At 38.5% G+C, this 26,618-nt stretch overlaps 1 protein-coding gene across 1 annotated transcript in view; it reads right to left on the bottom strand.

The window, feature by feature from the left end:
• Positions 1 to 605: 605 nt before the first annotated feature.
• CEP350 (centrosomal protein 350) overlaps positions 606 to 26,618 on the bottom strand; it is a 150,859-nt gene continuing 124,846 nt past the window's right edge. Inside the window, exons 33-38 of the mRNA XM_040636325.1 lie at positions 25,562 to 25,644; positions 22,388 to 24,390; positions 21,100 to 21,507; positions 20,857 to 21,003; positions 17,700 to 17,822; positions 606 to 4,489 (exon numbers count right to left, since the gene is read on the bottom strand). Coding sequence (XP_040492259.1) covers positions 4,325 to 4,489; positions 17,700 to 17,822; positions 20,857 to 21,003; positions 21,100 to 21,507; positions 22,388 to 24,390; positions 25,562 to 25,644 — 2,929 coding nt within the window. The 3' untranslated portion in view covers positions 606 to 4,324. The remainder of the gene's footprint in view (positions 4,490 to 17,699; positions 17,823 to 20,856; positions 21,004 to 21,099; positions 21,508 to 22,387; positions 24,391 to 25,561; positions 25,645 to 26,618) is intronic.

Consider the following 26,618-nt stretch of genomic DNA (forward strand, 5'->3'; position numbering starts at 1 on the left):
TGGTTGCTCTTTTTTGTGGGCCACTTAATTGTGTGTGACTTTTCTGTGTGTTATTTTACAAGGGTGATCAGAATTCAAGTCATCTGGGAGAAAAGATGTTTGCCAGAGTTACAGGGAAGCAGCCCATCAATATAGAACCCAGACTTATAATTTTTCAGGGAGCTCTTCTCTGACCCATCCCCACCCGTTGGGTTCTTTTCATTATATATTCTCAAACCCTGCACGTGCTTTGTTTGCCACACTTACTGCGATTTGTCACGTACTGTTTTTGAAATTCTTTTTTGATGACTCTTTCGTTAGACCTTCCACTCCATGCGACCAGGGACCATGGCTGTGGCCTCCGCTACCTCCGCAGCACTCGGCACAGAGCTCAGAACGTGAAGGCGTGCTCCAGGGCCGCACGCACGAGTGATGAACGTTGGAGCCGAGGCTGCTCGGATGCGTGTGATGATGGCCTTTATGATCAGAGACAGCAGCTTCCACACGCAGCTCACCGTACGTACCCTGCTGCCCGGGCACACGCGCTCCGCTAGCCAGGACGCGGCTTCACGGGCACTGGCTTCTAATCTCGGCTCAAAAGGTGAAACGAAACACGTGACATGAACTTAATTTATAAATCAGTTTATTTACAGATTTTATCTTTTCTTAAAGTACATTTCAGTTAACAAATCTATTTACACAGGTATACACGGGAATTCATCCCAGTTATTTTACAGATCATACTTACAAAACACACCCCAAGTCTTCTGTGCAAAGCTGCACTGGATGTGACTATTGGCTGAAAATGGCCTGATGATCAGGCTATTTACACATACACAGTAAACGGGTTTTTCATGTCTGCACAGTACAGTACACACAGGAAGGCCAGGCCCCCCAGAGAACGCTTTGCAATGTGTTTACCGAGAAGGCTTTGCAAAGTCCGGAAGGAAAAGCTATTAAACATCGGTTAATTAAAATGACAGTACCGCCTTTACATCAGTTTACACTGTTTTCTTCACATTTTTATAATACAAAGATATTTTATTGAATTGCTGCACAACCAGTTCAAGATGATTTGTAAACATGTAAATTCCTACAATTTGCATTAAACATCATTGTAGTTTCTATCATTTGCTCTTTGAATTAATGTTTTCTTCACTAGTATTCTTAAGGTAGTAAAAGAAGATGTAAGTTTGAACTTCTTGCAGAAAAGTTATGAGTCTCTAATGCTGTGCGAGGACACACTTTATTCAAGTATTGCAAAAAGCTAAGGCCACTTTTTTTCAAGACAAGAAAGTGAACAAAATTGTTTTTATCAATAGGCCACAACACTCTTATGAGCAATGAAATCTCTTTTGAAAGATAATTTCTCAGAGACCTGTAGTCACAGAAGGAATTTTCTTTTCTTTTGGGTAAAAGAAAAACCAATTACCTTCCTTATTAACTACTTTTGAGCTCTTCCCACTTTTCCCTAGAATAAAAATTCCTGTTTAGACCTGAAGAGGGAATCTATACCCTGTACTTGTTTAACCCAGAGTTCAGTACCCTGGATAGCACAAATTATTTTGGACTCAGAACTAGCTCTGAAGCCTCTATGTTGGTTTACTACTAAATTCTGATAGTGCTATTCTAAAAGATATTACTGCTGATGCAAAGATCTTTTTCTTAGAGGAATTATGAAGAAAGAGTGAAAGAGGATGGGAGAGTGGGGAGAAGGAACAAAGATTAGAAAGAGGGAATATTTAGATTCTTGGTTAAGAGGCAGAGCTTGATTAAAAAGATCCCAATATGGAACGAGTGGCTGGGTATCCGTAGTCACCAGTCCTAATGCTAACAATAAACACCTTTTCAATTATATCTAATAGTTAAAATAATAATAAATCTGCTAATTATAGATTCCTCTGTTTTCTGCTACCAAACTATGGACAACCATTTCTAACAGGGAGTAAGACGGACCGATTGCTGCCTCTCATCTGGAGCCCGAGATTCTGAAGACAGTGGAGACAGTGGGAGCGCGCAAGGGGGCCCGACACACGGTCCTGGCCGTATCCTCACCACGGAACCCTAAGTCCGGGTAGCTGACTCCACACACCTAAGCTTTTTTTTTTTTCCTTTTCTGGAATCATAATGTCATAAAGAGTAAATGTTAACTTTCTTATTAAAAACTGATTTAGGTCCAAATAATGAGAATGTAGAAAAACAACCTATATTCCTATTATATTATTTTCATATTCACTTATAAAAAATTTATAGCAGCTGTAAAGTTTCAGTATCATAAGGACAATGTAATCCTACAAACAGCCAAAGGGTGTAGACAAGATGTTTTTCTGTCTTTCAAATAACACAAACTAAAAAGAAAGGCCTTTGCTTTTCCTTGGCCAACGTGAAAACAATATCTCCACACTACTGGTTAATAACCCCCAGAAACCCTTGCTTCTCTTAGTCGATCTGCTCATTATGGCTACAAGACTAGAGCTCAACAGCGAAAGCCCAGAAGAAATGCTGGCAATACATCAATCTGCGCATTTCCCGAGACCCAGTCACCGCATTTCAGTGCTTTCCTTATTTGTCAAGAGCTGTCATACCAGTCATTGTGCAAAATGCAAATATTCCAATGATTACTTCGGGAAGTTTCTCATAATGACAAGATGAAACCAAGGAGGAATGGAAGTGTGCATAGTGACACATCTGAGACGCAAAGGCAGGTTGGGAGGAAAGATGCAGAAATGAACGAACGTGCACACTTAAAGATTATACCGTCTTTGGGGTTTTTCTAACATATTTTGAAGCTACAACATTCCAGGATAGTTGTAAATACGAATCCAGTGGACGTCTTATATCATGCTTCTAATCAGGACCTTCGATATTAAGGCATTTACACTGACGCCTAAGATCATCCACATTCTTCTAGATTACTTGAAGAAGGACAGGACTGATTAAGAGAAACCAGTCAAGAAGGCAGGGTACGGAGGTCCCAGAGAGCATCATGTATGCTCTAATGTAGCAGCTGGAGTCTATTTTTTTTTTTTTTCAGGTACAGGTAATCGTTGTGAGTAGCAACGCTGCAAGAGAGGCAGAACTGAATTTTACAGTGTCTTGAAATCATCTTATTCCATTCCTGCTACTGCAGGTGATCTTGGAAAAGCTCATCTTCTTTTCACTGAATTAAACTGCCTTCTTCGATATATGTATGGGTTTGGTAAAACTGTAGATTTCCTGTGCAAAGACTATGAACCACAGAAGCTTCAAGACAGAAGTTTAACTATTACAAGAAGAATCTCTCACTTCTGAATAGGGACACACATTTTCAACTTAATAATTTATCTCAGAATAAATTAAAAAATGTTCCATAGCGCAAAACAAGCAAACAATAGACAGTATCTTTTTGTCTTTGGTGCACACACTCATTTCCTAAATCATTCAAGTAACAGCGTCTCTGACTTCTTGGGGAGAGATGGGAGTTGAAAGTTTGAAGGCCAAAATGAATAATTTCCACTTTTGCCATGCCTGGATGCCTGAGATGGTCCTGAGGATCTGTGATTCTAGGAGCAGCTGGTAGAGGTTCAGAAGGAGTAAGGAAAGTGCAGGGAGAGAAGAAGGGGTTAGAAGAACCAGCCCTGCACCAGTCCTTTGAGCCCAGTCTTCAGTGGGGGCATTCTCTGTTTTCATACCCACAGAGAGAAAACTAAAAATAATGCAAAGGTTTAAAATTCTTTAGATGGTACTCAGAAAGCAAGGCTACCATTGATTTCTGTTAACTCGACAGTCCACTTGGTGCTGCTCAACTGCAATAATGGAAGAAAATGGTCTTCACAAAGAAATGAAATGAATTCCAGAATGTGAGATAGGCACACGTTATTAGACTTGCCTATTTAGAAGTGGTTAGGGGTTTAATACTGTTTAGAGTCCATTTATGACTTTCTGGTGTAGACCCGGATTACTTTTCAAAAATGGTAGGATGCAGAATTCTATATACCTCTCCTGCCTGACTTCAGACTCAACGAAGTGATAGTCTCATCTAAGCTAAGAGGTAAGTCTGGTGTTTTCAGCCCGCATCTGAGAACCAGTAGGGGTGTTAACAAGAGGTGTAGGGTTATACTGTGTGTCAACATCAGAAGTGCAACCCTGCCCACCAAAAATCACCTAATCCGGTGGACAGTCTCTAAAGGCAAAGGCTGTCATACCAGATATACCGCATTGTCCCATGAACTCCAAACCAGTAGTCTTTAAGGAAAGGTAACAAGTCCAGAAGCACTCTTGCTATGATGGAGATGGGGTGTGTATCAGGAGGCAGAAAGGCCCAGGACTCATGTTAGCACTCAGTGTTCGGTTTATTTGCAAGATGTCACACAAGTAGCACTCTCCCCTGTTTCTCACTGATCTGATTCAGAACATCAATAGTATCTCTGATCAAGGTCTCAAAGATCCCATCAGCTAGCTGCATCTTCACACACAACTCGTCCTCGTCATAGTTCACCCACTGTGCCTCCTCTTCATGGAGCTCCTGGACCTAGAATTTAGAGAACAGTAACGTTAGAAAACTATTGTCACACAAAAGCTAGAAAATTAATTGTATGGATATTATATTATATATTATTATATATTCATATGAATTATATTCCCATCCCATTCCCGTGAGAATACAGCCCAAGGAAATTAGGTGGCTTATATGATATCAATATCCCTTTTAAAGTTGAAGAAATTTGAAAAGACTCAACTGCCAAATAAAAGTGGCTTCAAAACTGTCAAAAATGGCTTCAAATCTGTCAAAATGGAATTTGACAACATTCTAGGATTTTGTAGATATCAAGGTTTACAAGTATGTTGTTGTCTATATATTAAGGTTTACAAGTATGTTGTTGTCTATGACAATATAAGTGAATGTGTATAAGGATTTAAGGGGGAGAAAAGCATGTGAATTATTAGATATATGGATTTACAATTATAAAATGCATATATCCAAAGAAAATACTGAATGTGATTCTAGAGTACTATTAATAAGTGAATAAAGTTTAATATTCATTAGAGTATTTTTAAAATGTATTATTGCTTAAATTTATTTGTTTATTTGTTTGTTTGTTTGTTTGACAGAGAAAGCACAAGCAGAGGGAAAAGCAGACTCCCCACTGAGCAAGGAGCCTGATTAAGGGCTCGATCCCAGGACCCTGGGATCATGACCTGAGCTGAAGGAAGACGCTTAACCGGCTGAGCCAAATAGGCGCCCCTGCTCATGTTTATTTTAAAAATCAGTTATGCAGGGTGCCTGCGTGGCTCAGTTGGTTGACTGACTGACTCTTGATTTTGGCTTGGGTCATGATCTCAGAGTTGTGGGACTGAGCCCCATGCTGGGCTCTGTGCTCAGCAGCGGCGGCGGGGGGGGGGGTGTCTGTGTGGGATTCTCTCTCAACTTCTCCCTCCGTCCCCTGCTTTTTCTTTCTCTCTCTTCAATATAAATAAATAAATCTTAAAAAAAATCAGTTATACAATACTTGCTCTTTTTTTTAAATGGAAGCACAGTTGACACACAAGGTTGCATTAGTTTCAGGTGTACAATGCAGTCATTCGACAACTCCATTCGTCATGCTGTGCTCGCTGTGGTAAGTGTAGTTACCGTCCGTCACCATACAACATTAAAATGTTAATTACATTTTAGGGTTTGGGGATTCCTACGGTAAACCAAAACTAATCAAATTAGAACTGTCCAAGATTTTTTGCTTGTTTATAATTTTTAACGACTACTCATCAAAGCAACTTCTGAGATGTACAGCACACAGTGAGACTGTGTGTGGCACAGAGGCCAGGGGGAGAAAGAGAACTGTAAACCCCGATCGTGTGAGAAATTCAGTGAGGTCAACTGCAGTGACGGGGTTCTCTAACCAGAAGTCTAACTTGGTGAAAAAGCCATGGGACCACAAACTCCTGGCTTGCCCTGATCATAGTTTCATCTTGAAAAAGGTAGAGGAAGCAAAGACAGGAACTTGTACTCTGCTTTCTGTTATGAGCAAATGAGAAGACTCTCAGGAGAGAGAGAGCCCATCGCCCTGGAGTTTGAAAGCACGAGAAGGAAGAACAGCCTTGCCCAACACGTGCCCCTGGCCAGAGCTGACAAATGTACGACACGGTGGCTACCATGTTCTTTCTCTTGGAGGAGCGTATTGGAAAGATTTGCAAATCTCCATTTCCTTTGTTCCCTAATTTATGACCCATGAACGGATATGCCACCAAAAAGGGCTCCATGGTCAAATGAATTTCAGGAAACGCCCTCTGGGAGGTTTAGACTGTACATTAGCTTATTAAAATAAGTCCACCAGGAAAGAAACTTGTTTAATCCCGTTTCCTACATTCATTTGATCAAAGCATCATTTTGTATGGGTGTGTAAGAAATATTATTAACCCACCAAGGAACTGGTGTTCCTCTCATGAAGGATGCTGTAAGCAGCAGCCTCATGCAACACTTCTCAAACTGGTGTTGAGGGAGAACCATCTTCTGGGAAAGCTAACAAGTGTGTCCCCACAAAAGCTTTCCTGTATCTCCCATGAATTTTGTCCAAAGTCGCACAGTTTTCCCTTTTATAGGTTTTCTCAGTCTTTAATATTAAACCTTTTCTTTGAGCCATTTCCTCCCTATTGACAAAATTTAGGAAGCACAGTCCTGATGAAATCGTTTGTGGCCTCACAGCAGAACAGGCTCAGGACGTGATTTGCTATCTCAGCGCACACACGATGGGCCCCCACAGCGCCCGGCAGATTTAGCAAAAGCTTTGCTCCTCCTCAGAGCAAGAACCACTTCCTGGTGACTACTGACGACATGCTTTCCAGTTTGCTTTGGCAATCCGAAAGCACAGAGCCCAACTCAGAACTTCAACTATGGCAATCAAGGGGTCTCACAGCCTGCAGACCTGCCTCCATTTTTTTCCTTCTGGCTTTTGGAGCCTATTCTATTCTATTACACATTTCCCTTGCTCCTACACATGTATTATGCATGTATGGCAAGTTAATATGTATTACATAAATTAATTAAATTACATAACAATAACTTCATTTTCTTTTGACAGGGTATGAGGCTGGTAGAAAAGAGAAATGTGGGAAATAAAACGTGGCCAGATTTCAGCAAGCATATGGCAGGGTCTTCCACCATATCCTTGTGAACAAGAGGGGGAAATAGAAACAGGTCAGTTAAATGGATTTGTGCTTTTTTGATTAAAGGACAAAACAACCACCAACCTGCAAGCAAGTTTCCGCCTGAAAGACTTTCTCCTCTGTGCTCCCAATCTATCTTGCTCATATTCCATTATCTGGCAAAACTGTACTCCACGTGTACTCCACACTACTAGGCTGTGAGCTACTAAAGATTTTTTCTTTTATTTTAAATTTCCCAGTGACAAGGACAGTGCAAATACAATGTGTTAAATATCTGGCATGTGTATTTTTTAGTGAGTGTTAAAAGGCTGTCTTTGGCTGTGTCTAGTTCATCATTTTGGCAATGACTCTGATGAATTTTAGACGTAACATGAGGTTGAGAAATAGAACTACGTTGGAAGAACGCACTCAAAAATGTATTGGTAGCTTGGAACAAAGGGCTGAATTTAACGAGATGATGGAATAAAAGCATAAGATCCCATATTTGGGCCCCCAAAATAACTATGAAGGCACAGGTTGAGCCCCCAAAATAACTACAAAACCCCTTTGGTTTTGGGGTTTTCCTAAGTTTTTCTGAGTCTCATGAGAATGATGTAGTTAAAACAAATGTAATTATAAACTGCATTAACAGAAAAACAGAGGAGGTTCTCTGACGGCACTAATAAATCAATACATTTATATGGTTAATTCTGAGCATGGTATCTAAAGATGGACACTGAAAAAGGTAAAGCTGAAAATGTTGAAGGAACTTAAAAACCCTATGAGACAAGAGCAGAGAATACCAACATTTAACAGGGAGGAAAAGACTCAGGTGTAACATGAGAGCTGTCTCGAAGGCATGCAGGAAGAATTAAAATCGTTATTATAAAACCTCAAAGCTGCAGAAGTAAATTCTAATTAATTATATGAAAACCCTGTTAGGCTTACTGTGAGAAAGAACTTACCAACAGTAAGCAGAAACTCAGGAGCTATCTACCTAGTACCTTATCAGATCTTAAGCTGTAAAGGAGATTCAATCGCTAGCCAGGTGCTTTCACTACAGGATTTGTCGTTTTAAGTGCAATTCTACCTACAGGAGAGAGATTTTCCAAGGCTACTGTGTATAAAGGGTATACAAAAGTTGGTCTAACTTCTTGTCATTCATTCCACACCATATACACTTTGAGAATGCATTGCTAAAAACAGCACATTCTTAGCTGACCTAAGCTACAAATTCATCAATGTCCTTGTGAAGTGGTAAAGGGACAGTGAATGGGAACTGGAGCTGAAAAAAAGATTTCTTTTTTTGGCTAATGGAGGCCTTTCTGTCTAAAAAACATTCTTTGTATTTTACTCACCTCAAATAATGCCACAGACACATGTACAGTTAGACTGGTTAGGGACCTTCCTAGTCTGAGCAACGACAGCTAAATTATACATTTTCTTTCTTTCTTTCTTTTTTTAAGCAGGCTTCACACCCCGTGTGGAGCCCAGTGTGGGGCTTGAACTCACGACCCTGAGATCAAGACCTGAGTTGAGATCAAGAGTCGGATGTTTAACCGACTGAGTCACCCAGGCGCCCCTAAATTATACATTTTCGTATGGAGGAAGCAACTGTTTATTATGAAATGTTTAATACGGTAGTCTATCACGCCACAAGCGCTTCGGTTCAAGTTGGAGGGCACCCATCCACCGTGTGGATGCCGCCCGCGCCGCGGCAGGAACACTGCTCCCGCAGCCCCTCCTCGCTCCTCTGCATCATCACATTATCTCTAGTGAATTTTTCCTATCAGCATATTTCTTTCAAGCTATAGGAACCCTACCTTGTCACCATGTCCCCCTCCGTCTTTCACTTTCCAAAAAAAACTCCTTCGAAATGTCCACTTTTGCTCCCACTAATCTCTTGTTCTCTCTTGAAACCTACTGAAATCCAGTGTTGACCTCACACATGCCAGCCAGATTCCGTACATTAATGTTAAGATCAGTCAAAACCTCCACACTGCTAAATCCCATGGTAAATCCTCAGTTCTTATTTTACTTGACCAGTTAGCTGTATCCCACGCAGTTAATGCCTCCCTCTTCCTGGAAACGCTTTCACCCGGCCTCCAGGATCCCACACTCTCCTGGCTTTCTTCTACTTCATTGGCTGCTCCTTTCTAGTCTCCTTTGTTGGTTCCTCATCTTCTGAATGCTTGAAACACTGGAGTGTGTCAGGAATCAGTCGTTGGACCTCCTGTTAGTCTACACCCTCTCGGCCTCGTGGCTTTGACTGCTGTCTCTATGTCCACCACTCCCAAATCCCTATCTCCAGCCCAGGTCTCTTGCCTGAGCTTCCAACTGCCTATTCGGTATCTCCGTCTGGATGTTTAGCAAACAATTCAAATTTAACATGTTCAAAATACAACTCCTGATATTCCTTCCCAACCAGCTCCTCTCAGTCTTTCTCAAATCAGCAAATGGCCATTCTATCCTTCCAGATGCTCCCACCAACCGGAGTTATTCTTACCACCGTTCTTTCTCTTATATGCCACATTCAATTTATCAGTTCTGTTGTTCTATTTTGAAAATATGTCGAGAATCTGACCACTTCTCAACACCTCAATACCACCAAACTGGTTCTGGCCACTATTATCACTTGCCTGGATTATTACAATATCCTACTGTCTCCTTGCTCCCACCTTTGCTACCATTCCTTCAGTCTATTCTCAACACAGCAGCCACAGTGATCCTGTTAAAATGTACGTCACATCACATCACTCTTCTGCTCAATCGTTAAATGTCTGCTGGTCTTATTCAGAGTAAAACCTATAGTCTTTACAAGGGCCTATTCGACCCTACATGATCTGGCCCTCTGTGCACGCACACACATCAATACTTCTGTAACATTATCTCTTACTACTATTTCTGACTCCTCATTCTGCTCCATACCCAGTGACTTTCCCCCAGTAATCAAGGCCCAATGTATCTTTCCCAGAATGTTCTTCCCCTGGATGAGTGCTTGGCTCACTTCGTTTCCCTCAGTCCTTTAAACAAGTATCCTCTTCTCAGCAAGCCCTTCCCCAGACATCCTATCAAAAACTGCAACCCCTAATATTCCCTTATTGCCTCTATATACTTATTTTTCTTGTGTATCTGTCTTCCTCACTGGAATGAAAGCTCCTTACATTTTGTCTGGTTTGTTCACTAATGTATTCCCATGGCCTAGAGTATTACACTTACCACACAGCAGGTACTTAAGAAATAACTGATTGACTGGGTTAATTTGAACTGGCGATAGGTGCTCCTGGGAGCTCAGTGGATCCTTTTCAATAATGCTTTAACCGGCAAATATGTGAATAGTTTTCTCTAGTTCTTTCTTAACTGTTGTGAAACATGGTATTTATGCATACACACATCAGAGTCTCTTTTCCAATTAAACTGTTTTCACATGATTTAATTCTGTGCTAATAATAATCTTTTCTTTTATCACACTGGACTGCATGGTGATGAATCAGTGTGATGAAAGAAAATACTGGAATTGGTCAGAAAATTGTACCAAAAAACTTGACAATATGGCTGACATACTATATGATCTAATACAGAAAGATGGAGCCACAGCTTTTCGGGAATGAAATCTCCTAGTATGGTTAGGCTCTTCAGGCAGAGGTGACAGTGTCTGCTTGTTCTGAATCCAAGTGCTTTTAGCAAGAATGCTACATCAGGCACAGGTGGCACATTTAAACTACCATCACTGAAGGGCATGTACATTTTTAATAGAAAGATGGAATTTTCACAACTCAAAAAACCCCCAAATCTTCATAGTTATATATCTCATAGCACCACGTCACATTTCTGACCCAAGTTCTAACTGACATAATTTAGACTCTGGCTGTTTGCAGACAGGGAGGGTGGGGATCAAGTAAGAAAATGATTGTAAATCAATACAAATGATTATATTAATAATACTTAGGACTTTTGAGAGCTTCCTATATACCACTTAGGACACAGAGTACCTCATTTGGTCATTACAACAACTCTCTGAGGCTGCCACACTACAGATGGGGAGACTAAGTCACAGAGAAGTAACTTACCCGAAGTCACATTGTTAATAAGTGGTAGAGACAAGTCTGGAACCTTAGAAGAGGTCTGATTCCACAGATCTTGCTCTTAACTGCTAAGCCATATTTTCTCATTTTAGTGGCACTAACATCCACGGGAGCATTTGGGGTTCATTACATCCAAAAATATTAAATGAGGCTCAAGAAGTTTCAGGACCTTTAAAAACTTAAGATCCTAAGCAAAATTACCAACAGTCAAAGCTCTAGAAAAACAATAAAACCCATCAGTTTTATAAGAAAAGATGGCTTCATTTTATCTATAGTATTGGGCTGACCAAAATATTAACCGCTGTCTTCTTCTGCTCTTTTAAATGATAATATCCAAATATTACTTAGAAATAAAATTTGAAAAACTCCTGGAGTACGTTAAAACAGCACCACCACCACCACTAGCAAACGGTAGAGTAAGATAATGCAAAAAAATCTCTCATATAAACACAGAAATACTGAATAAAATATAACAAAAAATATTTCTAATGCATAAAGAAATCTTGAGAAAAGAAAATCTTAAGTACCAGAATAGGAATTTAAAAGAGCAGCAAGTGTTGCATCTACTTAGGGGAGGAATTAAGAGCCATGAAAGAGAGAACAGGGCCAAAGGTGTGTCCAGAAAAGTGCCACAGGAACTGGAGACTTGGGGAGAGGCAACATTCTAAGAGACAATAGCTGAGAATTTTCCAGAATTGAGTAAAGGTATGAATCCATAGATTTAATAAGCACAGTGAGTCCAAAGCAGGAAAAAATAAAAAGAAAGCTACATCTAGACATATCCAGAGAAACTGTAAGATGAACACACAAACAACACACACATAAATCTTCAATAGAAACCAAGAAGAAAAGACAGATTCCCCATAAAGGCTGTCAAAAGATTTCTCAAGACCAACAACAGAGGTCAGATTACAGTAAGAGTACCTTCAAATAGCTGAAGTAAAAGAACATCATCCTAGAAATCAATACTTAAGTAAACTATAATTCAAGAGTAAGAGCTGAAATAAAAACATTTGCAGACAAAGACAGAGCTTACACTAAGTTAGTGAGATTAATGAAATACTCAAGTATGTACTTTAGGAAGATGGAAACTGGACTAAACAAAAATGGGGGATGCAGAAAGAACGGTTTCTGTACTATTTTCTAATTTTGAAATATTTAATGATTAAACATGCAAAAGAGTGCTCACTTTGGCAGCACATATACTAAGCATGCACAAGATTTAGAATAGCCAATAAACAGGTAAAAAAATTAACCATATTAATAAAATTATATAGAGTAAAATGAGCTTATTCTTTTGGTAAAGATTAAAAAATTGGTAACAGCTAGTATTGGCAAAGGTGAGAACCTCCACTCTTGTATCATGCTTGTGAGTTATGTATAACTGGTACAAACTTTTTGGAGAACAATTCGACAACACATATGAAAGCCTTAACATTCTGCATATACTTTTAATCAGCAATTCTAAAATTCTACTTCTAGGAGTTTATCCTAAGGAAATTATTGGAAATAAGTACAAAAATGTCATACTGCAAGATATTTATTACAACACTGTTTAGCAAAAAAATTGACTGGTTAAATAATGGTACATCCATTCAATGGAATACTATATTTCAGAAAAATAAAATGGTACAAAGTTATTAAAAGTGATATAAAACAGGAACATTTAGTGACAAAAAATCGTTCATTTTATTAAGGAAAAAAATCAGATAACAAAAGAGATGATGATTTCATTTGTTTAAAAAATTCTTTGTATAAAAAGACTCTAAGACCATACATCACAATATTAAAAGCTATTTAGATGATGAGATTATCATGATTTTCTTTTGATTTATCAGTATTTTCTAAATTTTCTAAAATAAGCATGATTATTTTCTAATAAACATGATTTTTATTTTGTACTGAGAAAAGAATTTTTGGTTCACGTGGTTCAATTCTGAGAGGTGCCTGCGTGGCACAGTTGGTTAAGCAGCTGGCTCTTGGTTTTGGCTCAGGTCATGATCCCAGGGTCATGAGAACGAGCCCTGCGACAGGCTCAGCGCTTAGCGCTCAGCACTCAGTATGGAGTCTGCTTAAATTTCTCTCTCCCTCTGCCCCGCCTCTCATGCTTGCGCACGTGTGCTTGCTCTCTCTCTCTAAAATAAATAAATAACTCTTTTAAAATAATTGTTGTTTTGAATCTCAATCTCTTCAAAACGCAAAAACATTAGAATCTCCAAGTGCTAGGCTGGCTGAATCTAATTGTGGGAGAAAAGTTTATTTAGTATTTCTTAATAATTAACTCTAGGAGCTAACAGTACCATTTAGCTACACATTAAGAAGAGTGGGAAAAAAAAAAAAAAGACGAGTGAACTCTTGAAACAAGTTACATAGGTCCAGGTCTCTCTGTAGGAAGGTGAAAAGTATTTTGTGATGAGCAAAGGGGATATTCACATAAAATATGTTACTATTTCCCAACTCCTAAATCTCTTGAATTGTTATACACAGGCATCGCCCTCACCTGAGCTATAATTATCTTATGTGAGCAAAAGAAATTTGTGTTTGCTATTTGAGAATTTTCTGAGAACTGCCAGAGAGACAGATGTTTCTGTTTAAGTGACCCTATTTGGCACCTTTGGAAGCCTCTGCCATCTAAGAACAGTATCCTGTTTTTTTGGTACATCTAATAAAGAGCCACAAACCAGAAAGGGGATCTCTCCTACATTGTTGGTGGGAATGCAAGTTGGTACAGCCACTCTGGAAAACAGTGTGGAGGTCCCTTAAAAAGTTAAAAATTGAGCTACCCTATGACCCAGCCATTGCACTACTAGGTGTTTACCCCAAAGATACAGACGTAGTGAAGAGAAGGGCCATATGCACCCCAATGTTCCTAGCTGCATTGTCCACAATAGCTAAATCGTGGAAGGAGCCGAGATGCCCTTCAACAGATGACTGGATTAAGAAGTTGTGGTCCATATATACAATGGAATATTACTCAGCTATCAGAAAGAACGAATTCTCAACATTTGCTGCAACATGGACGGCACTGGAGGAGATAATGCTAAGTGAAATAAGTCAAGCAGAGAAAGACAATTATCATATGATTTCTCTCATCATGGAACATAAGAACTAGGATGATCAGTAGGGGAAGAAAGGGATAAAGAAAGGGGGGTAATCAGAAGGGGGAATGAAACATGAGAAACAAACTGAGGGCCTCACAGGGGAGGGGAGTGGGGGAATGGGATAGACCAGTGATGGGTAGTAAGGAGGGCACGTATTGCATGGTGCACTGGGTGTTATACGCAACTAATGAATCATTGAACTTTACATCGGAAACTGGCGATGTACTGTATGGTGACTAACATAATATAATAAAAAATCATTAAAGTAAAAATAAATAAATAAATAAATAAATAAATAAAGAGCCACAAACCAATTTGCTTATTGTTCACTTGTGAGATAGATTACCTGTCATTTCTGATTAATAATTCCAGTCTGAAGATGCCTCCATATTGTTGCCTCCCCCTCCAATGTATTTAATCCTTTCACTAGTAAGATGACGTTTTTATAACCATGTGAAGTGAAAGCTGCCTCTAACTAGCTGGAGGCCGTACGTAATACACCTTCACTCTCTATGTCCTTCTGAACTGGCTCATCTACTCTGACATGCGCTCAAGAGAAACGTAGCAAAGAAGCTTTGCTGTAATAAACAGCAGCCACTTGCGCCATATAGACAGTATCTTCTAGCTAGTTTCCCCTACGCACTTGCTCCTTTTGAAGCCTTCTCCCAGTAGATAGATAGATAGATATAAAATCTATCTATTTTTTAAAGATTTATTTATTTATTTTTATTTTGGGGGGAGGGGCAGAGAGGGAGAGAGAGAATCTCAAGCAGACTCCTCGCCCGAGCGGGCAGCCTGACATGGGGCTCGATCCCACAACTCTGAGATCATGACCTGAGCTGAAATCAAGAGTCGGATGCTTAACCCAGGCGCCCCATTCTCCCAGCATTTTTAAAACTGCAAATCTGGTCTTGTAATTTCTCTTGCTTAAACTCCTTGCTTTTACAATAAGATCCCAAACCCTTAACATGGCTTACAAAACACTGGAGTATGATATAGACTCCACCTCTCCAGTTTTATCTTATGTCACCTCCAACCACTAACATTTCAGTTCAAACCCATGCTCCTCCTCATACAGGTCTTGGCAAATGTGGTTTGCTCCCTCTGAATTGTTCTTCTATCTCAGAACTCAGGTGATGCTTATTCGTCTTTAAGATCTCACCTCAAACGTCACTTCCTCAGGGAAGCCTGCCCTGACCATCCTCATTAGATCAGTTTCCTCTGGTTTATGCTTTTACAACAGCTCCCTATTCCTCTATTTTTATCATTTAATTTAGAATTACACACATGTGTAAAATATATATTAATGGCTAGTTTCTGACAGCAAACTGTAAATCCATGAAGGCAGGCTCTATGCCTGTCTAGCTTACTAATGTCACGTCATCCTTAATTAACACAGTTCTTGACTCAAATATGTACACTGAGATGATTTATAGAGATGTGATCAATTTAACTGATAGAAGGATAAATGAATGTTTCTTGACATGCTTTCTTTTTTTTTTTTTTTTTTAAGATTTTATTTACTTGAGGGGCACCTGGGTGGCTCAGTTGAAGCATATGCCTTTGGCCCAGGTCATGATCCCTGGGTCCTGGGATCAAGCCCTGGGGTAAGGCTCTGTGCTCAGCAGGGAGTCTGCTTCTCTCTCTTTCTTTCTGCCCCTCCCCCTGGGCACCACTTGTGCTCTCTCTCAAATAAATAAAATCTTTTTTTTTAAAGAATTTATTTATTTGCAAGAGTGACAGAGAGAGCATTAGCAGGGCGGTGGGGCAGAGGGAGAGGGGCAAGCAGACTCCCCACTGAGCAGCGAGCCTGACCTGGGGCTCAATCCCAGGATCCTGAGCTCATGACCTGAGCCAATGGCAGATGCTTAACCAACTAAACCCCCAAGTGCCCCTGACATGCTTTCTTAATTACTAAAGAAGTGCTGGAAGTAACATCTTGGAAATTAACAATAACTCAAACTTTAAGCCACTGTTGAAATACGAGAACAAGTTCACATTCTTGAGATGCAAAGATCTATGAAGAACTAGTTGGGTAAAATCTTGGCTCTCATTTGCTGGACAAGTCACTTAATATCTTTGAGTCTAAACTTCCTCATTTATAAAACAGAGTAACATGAGTCCTTCCTACCTCCTATAATTACTATGTTTTATAGTTTGCCACTTTTTACATGCATGAAAAATGCATGAAAAAGAATGGCAAGCTATAAAACACTAAATAAATGTTTATCCAGCATAGCTGTTACTGAGCAAATGAAGCAATGGAAAGGCATATACTTAGGGAAAACTGATTATTACACTCGTTTTTCATTATATGAATATAAATATAAACAGGATAGACAGTCCAGAGTGAAAATGTCTATAGAGATAAACCTGAATCAAGTAATGAGTTTCCTAAAGTTTGCTATTACTTAATGTTCTTTTACGGAAGAAAGAAAAGGATGAAAGACCTTTTTTTCTTTCGTTTTTCTTTCTTTCTTTTTTTGTTTGATATATATATATATTTTTAAAGTAGGCTCCATGCCCAGCATGGAGCCCAATGCAGGGGTTGAACTTATGACCCTGAGATTAAGACCTGAGTTGAGATCAAGAGTCAGATGCTTAACCCACTGAGCCAAGGCACCTTGATAAACATTTTTCTAATGCTAGAGAAATAAATCACAAAACGGAATAAATCCTATCCAGCTAAAGCTCTATATAATAATAATGATGACAAAATGATAACAACTAGTACTTACTGAGTTATTATATACAGGGAACTGCTCTCTATATACATATATAAACACTCATTTAATGCTCTTAATAACTGTATTGGTAGATTACAGACAGGGAAATGAGACCTAAAGAGGTTAGACAATTTATCCAAGATTACACACCAGGGAGGTGGCAGAAAAGGGATTTAAACTCAGGCAATCTGGCCCCAGAATCTACACTGGTCTCTCTTTAATTCAGTGTCTTAAACTTTGCTTCCACTCAGCTTTTTATTTCTCAAATTCTCCACACGCACAAACTACTGTTAAGTTAAATAGTCATCTACTAAGTTCAAAAGAAAGCAAGTTCCAAAACTGAGGGGCAGAAATGCAGCAAATGAAGGATTTAAGGCTTTACTATCATAAACTTAAGATCAATTATATTCCCTTTTTTAAAAAAAGATTTTATGTATTTATTTGAGAGAGAGGGGGTAAATGAGAAGGAGAGGGAGAGAGAATCTGAAGCAGATTCCGCACTGAGCACAGAGCCTGATGCAGGGCTCGATCCCACAACCTCGAGATCAAGACTTGAGCCGAAACCAAGAGTTGGATGCTTAACTTACTAAGCCACCCAGGCGCCCCTTCCCTTTCTTTTTAGACTCTAATTACATTCCAATTTTAGAAGAGACAGTCAATATAAAAATATTTCAGTTATATGCACTGACCAGGATATGATCCACTCGATCTCTTTTCTTTCTTCCAAATTTCATCATTTTCTGCCAATCTGTTTTGTGGTTTGGCTCCTTTTTAAGACTAAACAACTTGAGTACTTCTGTGGCTATGAAGTTCTGTGAAAATAAGACGTGGAAATGAAACATAAACAACCAAGCTCCTGAGATTGAGTGCTTATAATGCAGATTTATACTAAGAATATGGTATTCATAAGAAAAGATCATATGAATTTCTTCCACTTACAGTTCCACTTAGCAATCTGAAGAAAAAAGCATTCCAAATGCTCAGACTTTATTCAGTTAAAGAATTTTTGTTTTTACACAACACACAAAAGTAAAACCCATTGATGAATCTGCAAAGAAAAATCACTTTAGAGTCCCCTCTACCCAAGAACCACCACCAGCTAACTTCAAGCTGGCAGAACTACTAAAGGAAGCATAAAATAAATCTCTGCACCTGAAAAGTCCCATATAAATGGTGGAAGCAAGGCCATGTGAGCCAAGTATGGGTTTTGGCTAGGACAGTGTATTTTGAAGCACCATGACTGAATTTGTTTAACTAAAAAAATATTAATCAACACTTCAGCATAAAGAGCCTAATATTACTAACAATATTTAAACTATTACCCTTAAAAGAAACTTTATAAAATGCTATTTAAATATTGAAATTGGTGGGTAGCATCATTGTGTGTTATATTGATATATGCGTTCTGATGACTGTTGATAACATATTATGTATCTTGTCTTATTTCAACTTATTTTTCTCTATTAATAAAATAATTTGGGTTTTTACTACTTTTTGTGGTTGTTCTGTTAAAAAACAATGTTCGTGATGGGGGAAAAGATACATTTATGAATCAGAATCATTTGGGAAGACTCCCAAACCAATGTGTCCCCAAACTCTACCTCCTCTCTCTCTCTCTCTCTCTCTCTCTCAAGGATGTATCAACTTTGGAGGGCTGAAAGAAATGGAGCACACCTGTGTTTTGAAAAAGCTCCCCAGGTGGTTCTGATACTCTGTTCCTCAAAGTTGAAAATCATTTTAAAGTTTGGTTTTTTTTTAATGAATCACATTAATCTTTGAAAACTTTTTTTTTGGCACTACTTACTTCAATTTAAGCGGGGGTCAGCAAACCTCAGTAAAGGGCCAGACTATTAAAATTTTAGGCTTTGTGGGCCATGTGGTCTCTGTTACAACTACTCAACTCTGCTTTTACAGCAGGAAGGCAGCCATAGACAATATTTAAACAAATGGGTGTGGCTGGTCCAATAAAACGTCATTTATAAAAACAGGTGGTAGGCTGCATCTGGCCTGTGGGCCACAGGCTGCCTAACTTCGATGTAAGCATACACTGCATCTCATAAACATCTGTTGGTGTTCTATGAGACAAAATATTTTCAAAAGCTCTCTGTAGTTAATACTGTATTGTTATTTGAAAGTTGCTAAGAGAGCAGATGTTAAAATTTTTCATCACACAAAAAAATCTGTAACTGTATGTGATGATGAATGTTAACTAGACTTGTTATGGTGACCTTTTCACAATATATACAAATATCGAATCATTATGTCATATACCTGAAACTAATATAATGTTGTATGTTAGCTATATTTTAATAAAAAAAAGACTAAATTGTTTAGGCAATGCCTCCACATTATATACCAGAATATTGTGTGTGTTCTTTACTGTATTTTAACAGTCCACATACACTCCTCGATGAGCAAGAAAATACACCAGTAAGATGAGTACAGTTGACCCCTGAACAACATAGGTCTGAACTGTGTGGGTCCACTTATACACGGATTTTTTTCAATGAATACATAACAGTACCATAAACGTATTTTCTCTTCCTTAAGATTTTCTTAACATTTCTTTTCTCTAGCTTACTTTATTGTAAGAATACAGTATATAATACGTATAACATACAAAATATGTGTCAACTACATTATCGGTAAGGTTTCTGGTAGGCTACTGACAAGGAGCTAAAGATTTTCAGTCGAGTAGGGGGTTGGCATTCCTAACGCCGCCGACAACGTTCAAGGATCAATTATAGTTAGAGGTATGCTATCTGTGGGAAAAATAAGCTTTCTATGATCAAATAAAGCCTGGAAAACACAACTCAAGAGCCTGGCTACTCAGAGTGGTTCTAGGGTCAACAGCATCTGCATCACTAAGGAACCTGTTAAACGTGCAGAATCTCAAGTCCTGCTCCAGGCCTACTGAGTAAGAATCTCCATTTTTAACAAAATCTCCAGATTATTCATATTCACACTACAGTTTGAGAGGCACTGCACTGGAAATACAACCTTTGCTATATTAAAGAAACTTGTGAACAGGCAGAGATTCCCACCAATGTGACTCTAAAGTTTTGTTGGGAGTCACTGTAGCTTCAGGGCACTTAATCTTTTCAGGGGCTTCTTAGATAACAAATAATATATTTTATATATCATATTACTATCGCACACATTTCAAAACCACATTACTAATTTGAAACCTCCAAAATCAAAGATGAAAAGGTAACACCTGTCTAGGGCTGGCATGTTTGATATATGACATGTTTTCAGGTGTACTTCTAGAATACCTATCTCTAAATTGACAAAAATTTACCTAAAACTCCAATGAATGGCAATAATTTATCTCCCTATTTCCTAATATTTTCTTTCTTTCTTTTTTTTTTTTTTTAAAGATTTTATTTATTCATTCGACAGAGATAGAGACAGCCAGCGAGAGAGGGAACACAAGCAGGGGGAGTGGGAGAGGAAGAAGCAGGCTCATAGCGGAGGAGCCTGATGTGGGGCTCGATCCCAGAACGCCAGGATCACGCCCCGAGCCGAAGGCAGATGCTTAACCGCTGCGCCACCCAGGCGCCCCTCCTAATATTTTCTTAAGTATTATAAGTTATGTATATGTAGGAAATGACTGTTAAAATTATGCTTTGCAAAATCCTGAGGATTCAGGATTCCCTCTCCCTCATCCCTCCACTGCTCATGGATTCAATGAATCAACGAACATTTATTGAATACCCACTATGTGAGAGGCCTTGAGGACAGAGGGTGAATAACACAGAAGAGTACCTGCTTTCATGGCATTTATAGATCTGCATAAATGAACAGCAAGTCAAAAAAGGAGATACTCTCTAGTTTGCAGTTTACCTTGATTTCATCAAGGTTATTTGGATTTTTCACTCGTCGGAAATAACTGGAGTTGATTCTACATGGCTTCATCCAGACAGGCTGATTTAAGTTGGGATCCTCTGCAAATATTTCCTCAAAAATCTCTTTTGTTAAATCAAAAACCGCCTTGATAGAGAAAAATAAAATAAAATGGGTAAGAATCCAAATTTCAGACAACGGAGATAAATTTAAAAATTAGAATTATCCTTCCACATCACATACCTGTTTGTAAACCCTTTTACTAGTGCTTTCTATATCTAGACCCTTACTGGCACAGCCAAGCAGTTTTGTAGGAATACTGATACTATGAAGATCATGACCTAATTCCTTCCATTTCCAGAGTTCTTCCGCTGCATTATGTACAAGAATTTCCACTTCCTCTGTAGTATGTGGGACTGCCAGTAGTGTTTCACATGGCTTCTGGGGAGCTCTTTTAGGTTCTGCCATTAAAGGTACAATTGTTTCTTCTGCCTTATTTTTGGGGATCTTGTGAGAAGAGCTCAAGCCAAAGTCTTCATCAAACCAGTCTTGATCGTCTCCTAACACACTCAGGAATTCCCGGCTGATCTCAAGTTCAGCAAGTCTCTTCGCAAGTTCTTCCTGCCCACTGGCACCAAATACTGGACTCTCCTACAGAAATGGAACCATTCAAATAGAGCACCATTTAGTGACCTCGGATCACTCATGTGGGTTTTTTCTTTTTTTTAAAGACAAAGCAAAGGCAAAATTTGTATATTTTTTAAAGACAAAGCAAAAGCAAAATTTGTATATTATTTCTCTATAAGCAAAACAAAAACAATATGGTGGTTACTAATTAACAATTTAAGGAAAAACTATCCTGTTTCCCATTATTGTGCTTACATAAGCCTTAAAACTGAATTTTTATAAAATGTTTATTGATTAGTTTTTTCTTTTTGAATCATCATTTTGTTTCTGAGGCACTCTCCTATCTGTGGGGTGTGGAAATGGTATACGAAATTTCTCACCTTTCCTGATTATCTGGCTCAAGTTACTCAAAATCATTACTTTTGTTCAACTGTCCACGGGCAACCTAAGTAAGCTGATGGTCTGAGTATATGTCATAGTGGATATATTTCAGTTTTACCAGAATCAACATCACAACTGGTAATACCTGCAGGGTAACTGAGTAGCTAGGTGGACAAAAAATTTCATAGGCAAAAAAGGAACTGGATTGAGAACCACTGGAAAGCTGCATGAAATAAATCTGTTCAGTGAATCTGGAAGAGACTCTAACCTGTGGACTACACACGAGGGTCATCAATCCAGCATAAAGCTGCTAGTGTTTGTGACAACCCTATAGTGACCACTCATGACATAACAGAGGACAATTATACTTCAGACAGAAAAACAGCGACAAGGCCTTTAAAAACTAGTACAGTGATTTTTATCTAATAAATAATATGTCACAAAAAACCCATCAGGAGCTACAGAATTAAAATGCACTACAAAGATAAGGTTACTTGACATTCTGTCTAGATAAAATACTTACAGGTCTGGGGCATATATCTGGTGAAGAAATCTCTTCTTTCTCATCTTCCAATTCAGACCTTAAGAAGCAACCTGGAACACTTGATGACTGTTCCTCAAGATTTGGGGATAGGGCTTGGGGTGGTACTTTCTTTTGATCATCATCAAGAAGCTCCTGATTGCTAAGCTGGATTTTCTCATTCCTAGCTTTTTTGATTTCTTGTAGTTGATTGACTGTGTCCTTCACAAAGACTGTCAGTAAACTGTCCGTCAGTAAGCTGACTTTTCCTAGCTGTTGCTCTGACTTTTCCCCCTCACTTTGTGAGGACTTCAGCTGGGCTTCCAATTGGTTCTTTTCTCTTGTTAAAAGATCCAAAAGTGGAGTAGAAAGCTTTTCTGACACCTCCGGATATAGGTTCTCCTCCTTTTCTGTAAACTGCTGTTGTTTCTTTAACTCTTCAGAACAGTTATTATCTAAAGTAACACCTTCTAGAGCAATGGAAACCTTTTCTGTGGCACCAGAAACAAGGTCTTTGTTTTCCTTTGAACAAATCAGTGAATCCACCGAAGACTGCTGGTGAACATGGGCTTCAAATACCCCTGAAATGTCCTGAATGTTGTCTGTTTCTATTTTAAGGCTTCTATCAAGTGAGGCTTCTATATCGTGCATACTAGGTTGCGAGTCCTCATAAAAATATTCAACAGCCTCCTTTTCTCTATCAAACTTGGAATCTGCTGTATCTTTTTGTTCTTGACTATAGTATTGATACTGTCCATCTGAGTAAGACTCTTCATCTTCATTTATGTCTACATAGTCATCAAAGTTTTCTGGAATGTGAGATATTTTTTGAGGAGGAGCAAAAATACCATGCTTCTCTTTGCACACAAAGTATACAATGCCGTCATATGTTCCATTGTTATTTCCTTCAGCTTTATCCAACTCCACTCCAGCCCAAAATCCTTTAGCAAAACTAGTCACACCTTTGAATCGAAGAGTTCCTGGCTGAACATTGCCAATCAACACCCTATCGCCGATGTGGAAATCACGTAACTCCTCTGCCACAGAAACTGAAACCAAGGAAGGGGGTTCTGTAACTCCCTGGTCATGCTCTACATCACTGCGCTCCTTACTTTTCATAAGCTCAGTAGGGGACTTGAGTTCCAACAGCCTCTCAGAGTGGACACTGCTATGAACAGAAAGGCTTTTCTCACTGAGGCACTCACTGATTTCATCATCACTGCCCAAGCTAATGGCTCTACTTGTAGAGTTCCTGGATGGCTGTGATTCGTCTCTGCAAGACTGAGAGTCTTTCCTGAGTGACAACAAAGATGACACCTCGAAGTCATCTTTGTACAATTCAGCTGAAATGTCTTTCTTAAAAGAAGACACTTCAAAACCTTCAGCGTATGATATCTCTTTAGGAGCAAAAAGATGCTCTAATGAAGACAAGTCCCTTTCTTTTATGTTCTTCTGTTCTTGAATGTCTTTTTCTGATTGGATGTTTGGACTATGATCCGTATCTTGATCTGACTCTTTCTCTTTGAACTCTTTTCTATGAAGATTTTCAATGGCTAATCTAACTAAGTCCTTCTGAACATTTACAGACTCTAAAGGAAGATCTTTCCTTGAAAGAATTTCAGATGAATCTCCCTGTTCCAGGTCTAGTTTCAGTAAGACATCAGACTTCCTAGATTGTTTCGAATAGGCATCTTCAATCACACTCGTCTCTAGTTTTGTATAGTCTACTTCTTGTATTTCTGATTTTTGACTAGAGTCTTCTTCAACCTTGGCATCTGACACATCCAGAATTCTATTGGGGGCATTCAATTCTTTGAGAAGAGGTAATGAAGGTACATTTTCTAGAGAATCTCCAGATTCTGCTCTGGTTCTCCTTGATGATCTAAGAATTGGAGATGAAGTCTGAAAATGCTCTTCTGTTTGTCTATCCAATTCAATCACTCTCTTTGCATATGCAGATAAAGACCTTTCTGATACTGATCTCTCAGAACCTGCCAATGCAGCATCTTAAAGGAAAAGAAAAAATCATTATCAAAATTATTTAATTACAATCTTTGAACTTCTAGAACCAAAGGCTAAATAAAAGCCAAATCTTTATGAGGAAAAACTCTGGGCAATAACTATAACCTGCTTTGGTTACCATATAAGGTAAGTTTTTCCTTTAAGAGAATATATTGTACCAATAATAACCAGAACATTTAGAGTGATTGAAAATTTAAAGTTTGAAACAATTTCTTAAATGTTGTCTTAACTTATAAAGTGAAGAAAAATGGCTGTAAGTTTATGGAGACATTGATTTGCATGATCATCCTTAAACCATGCAAAACCAGAACTGTACAATGGATATTACATACATATTTCATATAGAAAACAATGAAGGAAGGACAAATACACTTCTGTATACACTTCAAGAAGAATGAATTTTCCCGGGGACTTAAACTAAACTCTCAAATGTAAAAAAACACAAGAAAAAAGAAAACTATTTCTGCACATACAGCATTTTTTTAAAAAGATTTATTTATTAGAGAGAGAGAGAAAGAGAACTCGAGTTGGGGGAGGGGCAGAGAGACAATCCATAAGCAGACTCCCTGCTGAGCACACAACCCAATGTGAGGCTCGATCCCAGACACCCCAAATATAGCATTTTAAGAGCTAAAAATGAAGGGGAAAAAAATGTGATAAGCTAACAAACCAAGAATTAAAAGTTTTTAATTCAAATCTCTATTTTGTCGTTGCTTGTTGAGTAGGCTTTTTTATGTCTCAGTGTTATTTCCTCATTGAACTATATTTTATTTTCAGTAATTCTTACCTTTCTTTGCATTAAGTTGAAAAATATACATATGACCACTTAACCTCTGAACAATAGTACAGGCTAAAAAATATATACTCAGTTACAAACTCTGGTTAATGACGCCAATGATACGCTCAGCCCTTTTAGATTAATGTCTTTATGCTTCATTTTTTTCATCATAAATTTGGGACAATAAAGACTTACAAAATTTATATATAACCAATAAATCACTTTAAAATATCAAAGTAACTTAAAATTTCAATAATTATTATCTCTTAAGAAATTTATTTTTTAATCAAAAAGCTGTAGAGGAAGAACTGTAGAGGCATTTGCATAAATCCTTAGTCTGTGTAGACACAACACAATTATTTTTTCTAGTTACATACCAACATGTTCAGCAATGGACTCCAATGATCCTCTGGAGCGTTCTGATTCTGTTAGTGATTTCCAGTTCTTGGCTGTTTCAGATCTGAAACAGAAAAATTAATGAGCAGAAGTAAATGTATGCTGATACTATAATAACCTGTGAAAAAAAGCAGTCAAGTCCTAGACAACTACCTCTTCTTCACAGGTGTCCTCCACCCTGTCACTTTCATCAAGCCTATTTCTGGCCCTCATCACTCTCAGTAGATGATCTTGCTTCTTTTAGTGAGAAAAACAGAGACCACCCACATGAACTTCCTTACCGCCAAACTTTCCACCTACAAATATATCTATATTCACAGCCTTTCCTCCTATCTGCAGGGAAGAAAAAGTGGTATCTTTCACCTTTACTCAAAGCTGATTATTTGAACCTCTTTCTTCCTAAAATCTCAAACAGTTCCAGAGCCTCTTCAATGGTGCTCCTCAATTATACATTCTCTTTCCTATAATCTTTAGTCCTTCAACCTGGAGATTTTTCCCCCTTAGCTTGTATGCTATGAGCCTCAAAATTCTGCCCCTGAATTCTTCATTCTTCCACATCCTGCTGTTGTCCTCTCTTATTCTTTAAGTTAACAGGAAGAGCTACATTCTTCATTTTCTCGCCTTCTCTTTATTTGTGAAGTCACAGTATTTGCCTTCTACCTCTGTCTCTTTATAATGCCTTTAAATGCTATTTTATCATATTTAGTACTTGCCTCCCTTTTATTCCCTCTGAATGCGTATCTTTGAGTGATGTTGTTATATTTGTGGTCAACCACCATTTTTATGCCATATATCTCACCCTGACATCTTTCCTGGATAATTTCCCTTAGGTGAACTATGGCCACCTCACAATTAGTATTCTAAAACAAAAATCGTAAGCTTCCACAAAAGAACATATGATTTTCCATTTAAATTAATAGAACTTTGACCCAACCAACTACTTAAGAGAAACCTGGGAGTCATTCTGAAGCAGATTTTTACTACTTCACTATCAAGACGTGACTTTACTTAGTCAAGTCTACTTCTTAAATATTTTTT

Source organism: Ursus maritimus, unplaced genomic scaffold (genome assembly GCF_017311325.1).
Source record: "Ursus maritimus isolate PB19 unplaced genomic scaffold, ASM1731132v1 scaffold_2, whole genome shotgun sequence".
NCBI lineage: Eukaryota > Metazoa > Chordata > Mammalia > Carnivora > Ursidae > Ursus > Ursus maritimus.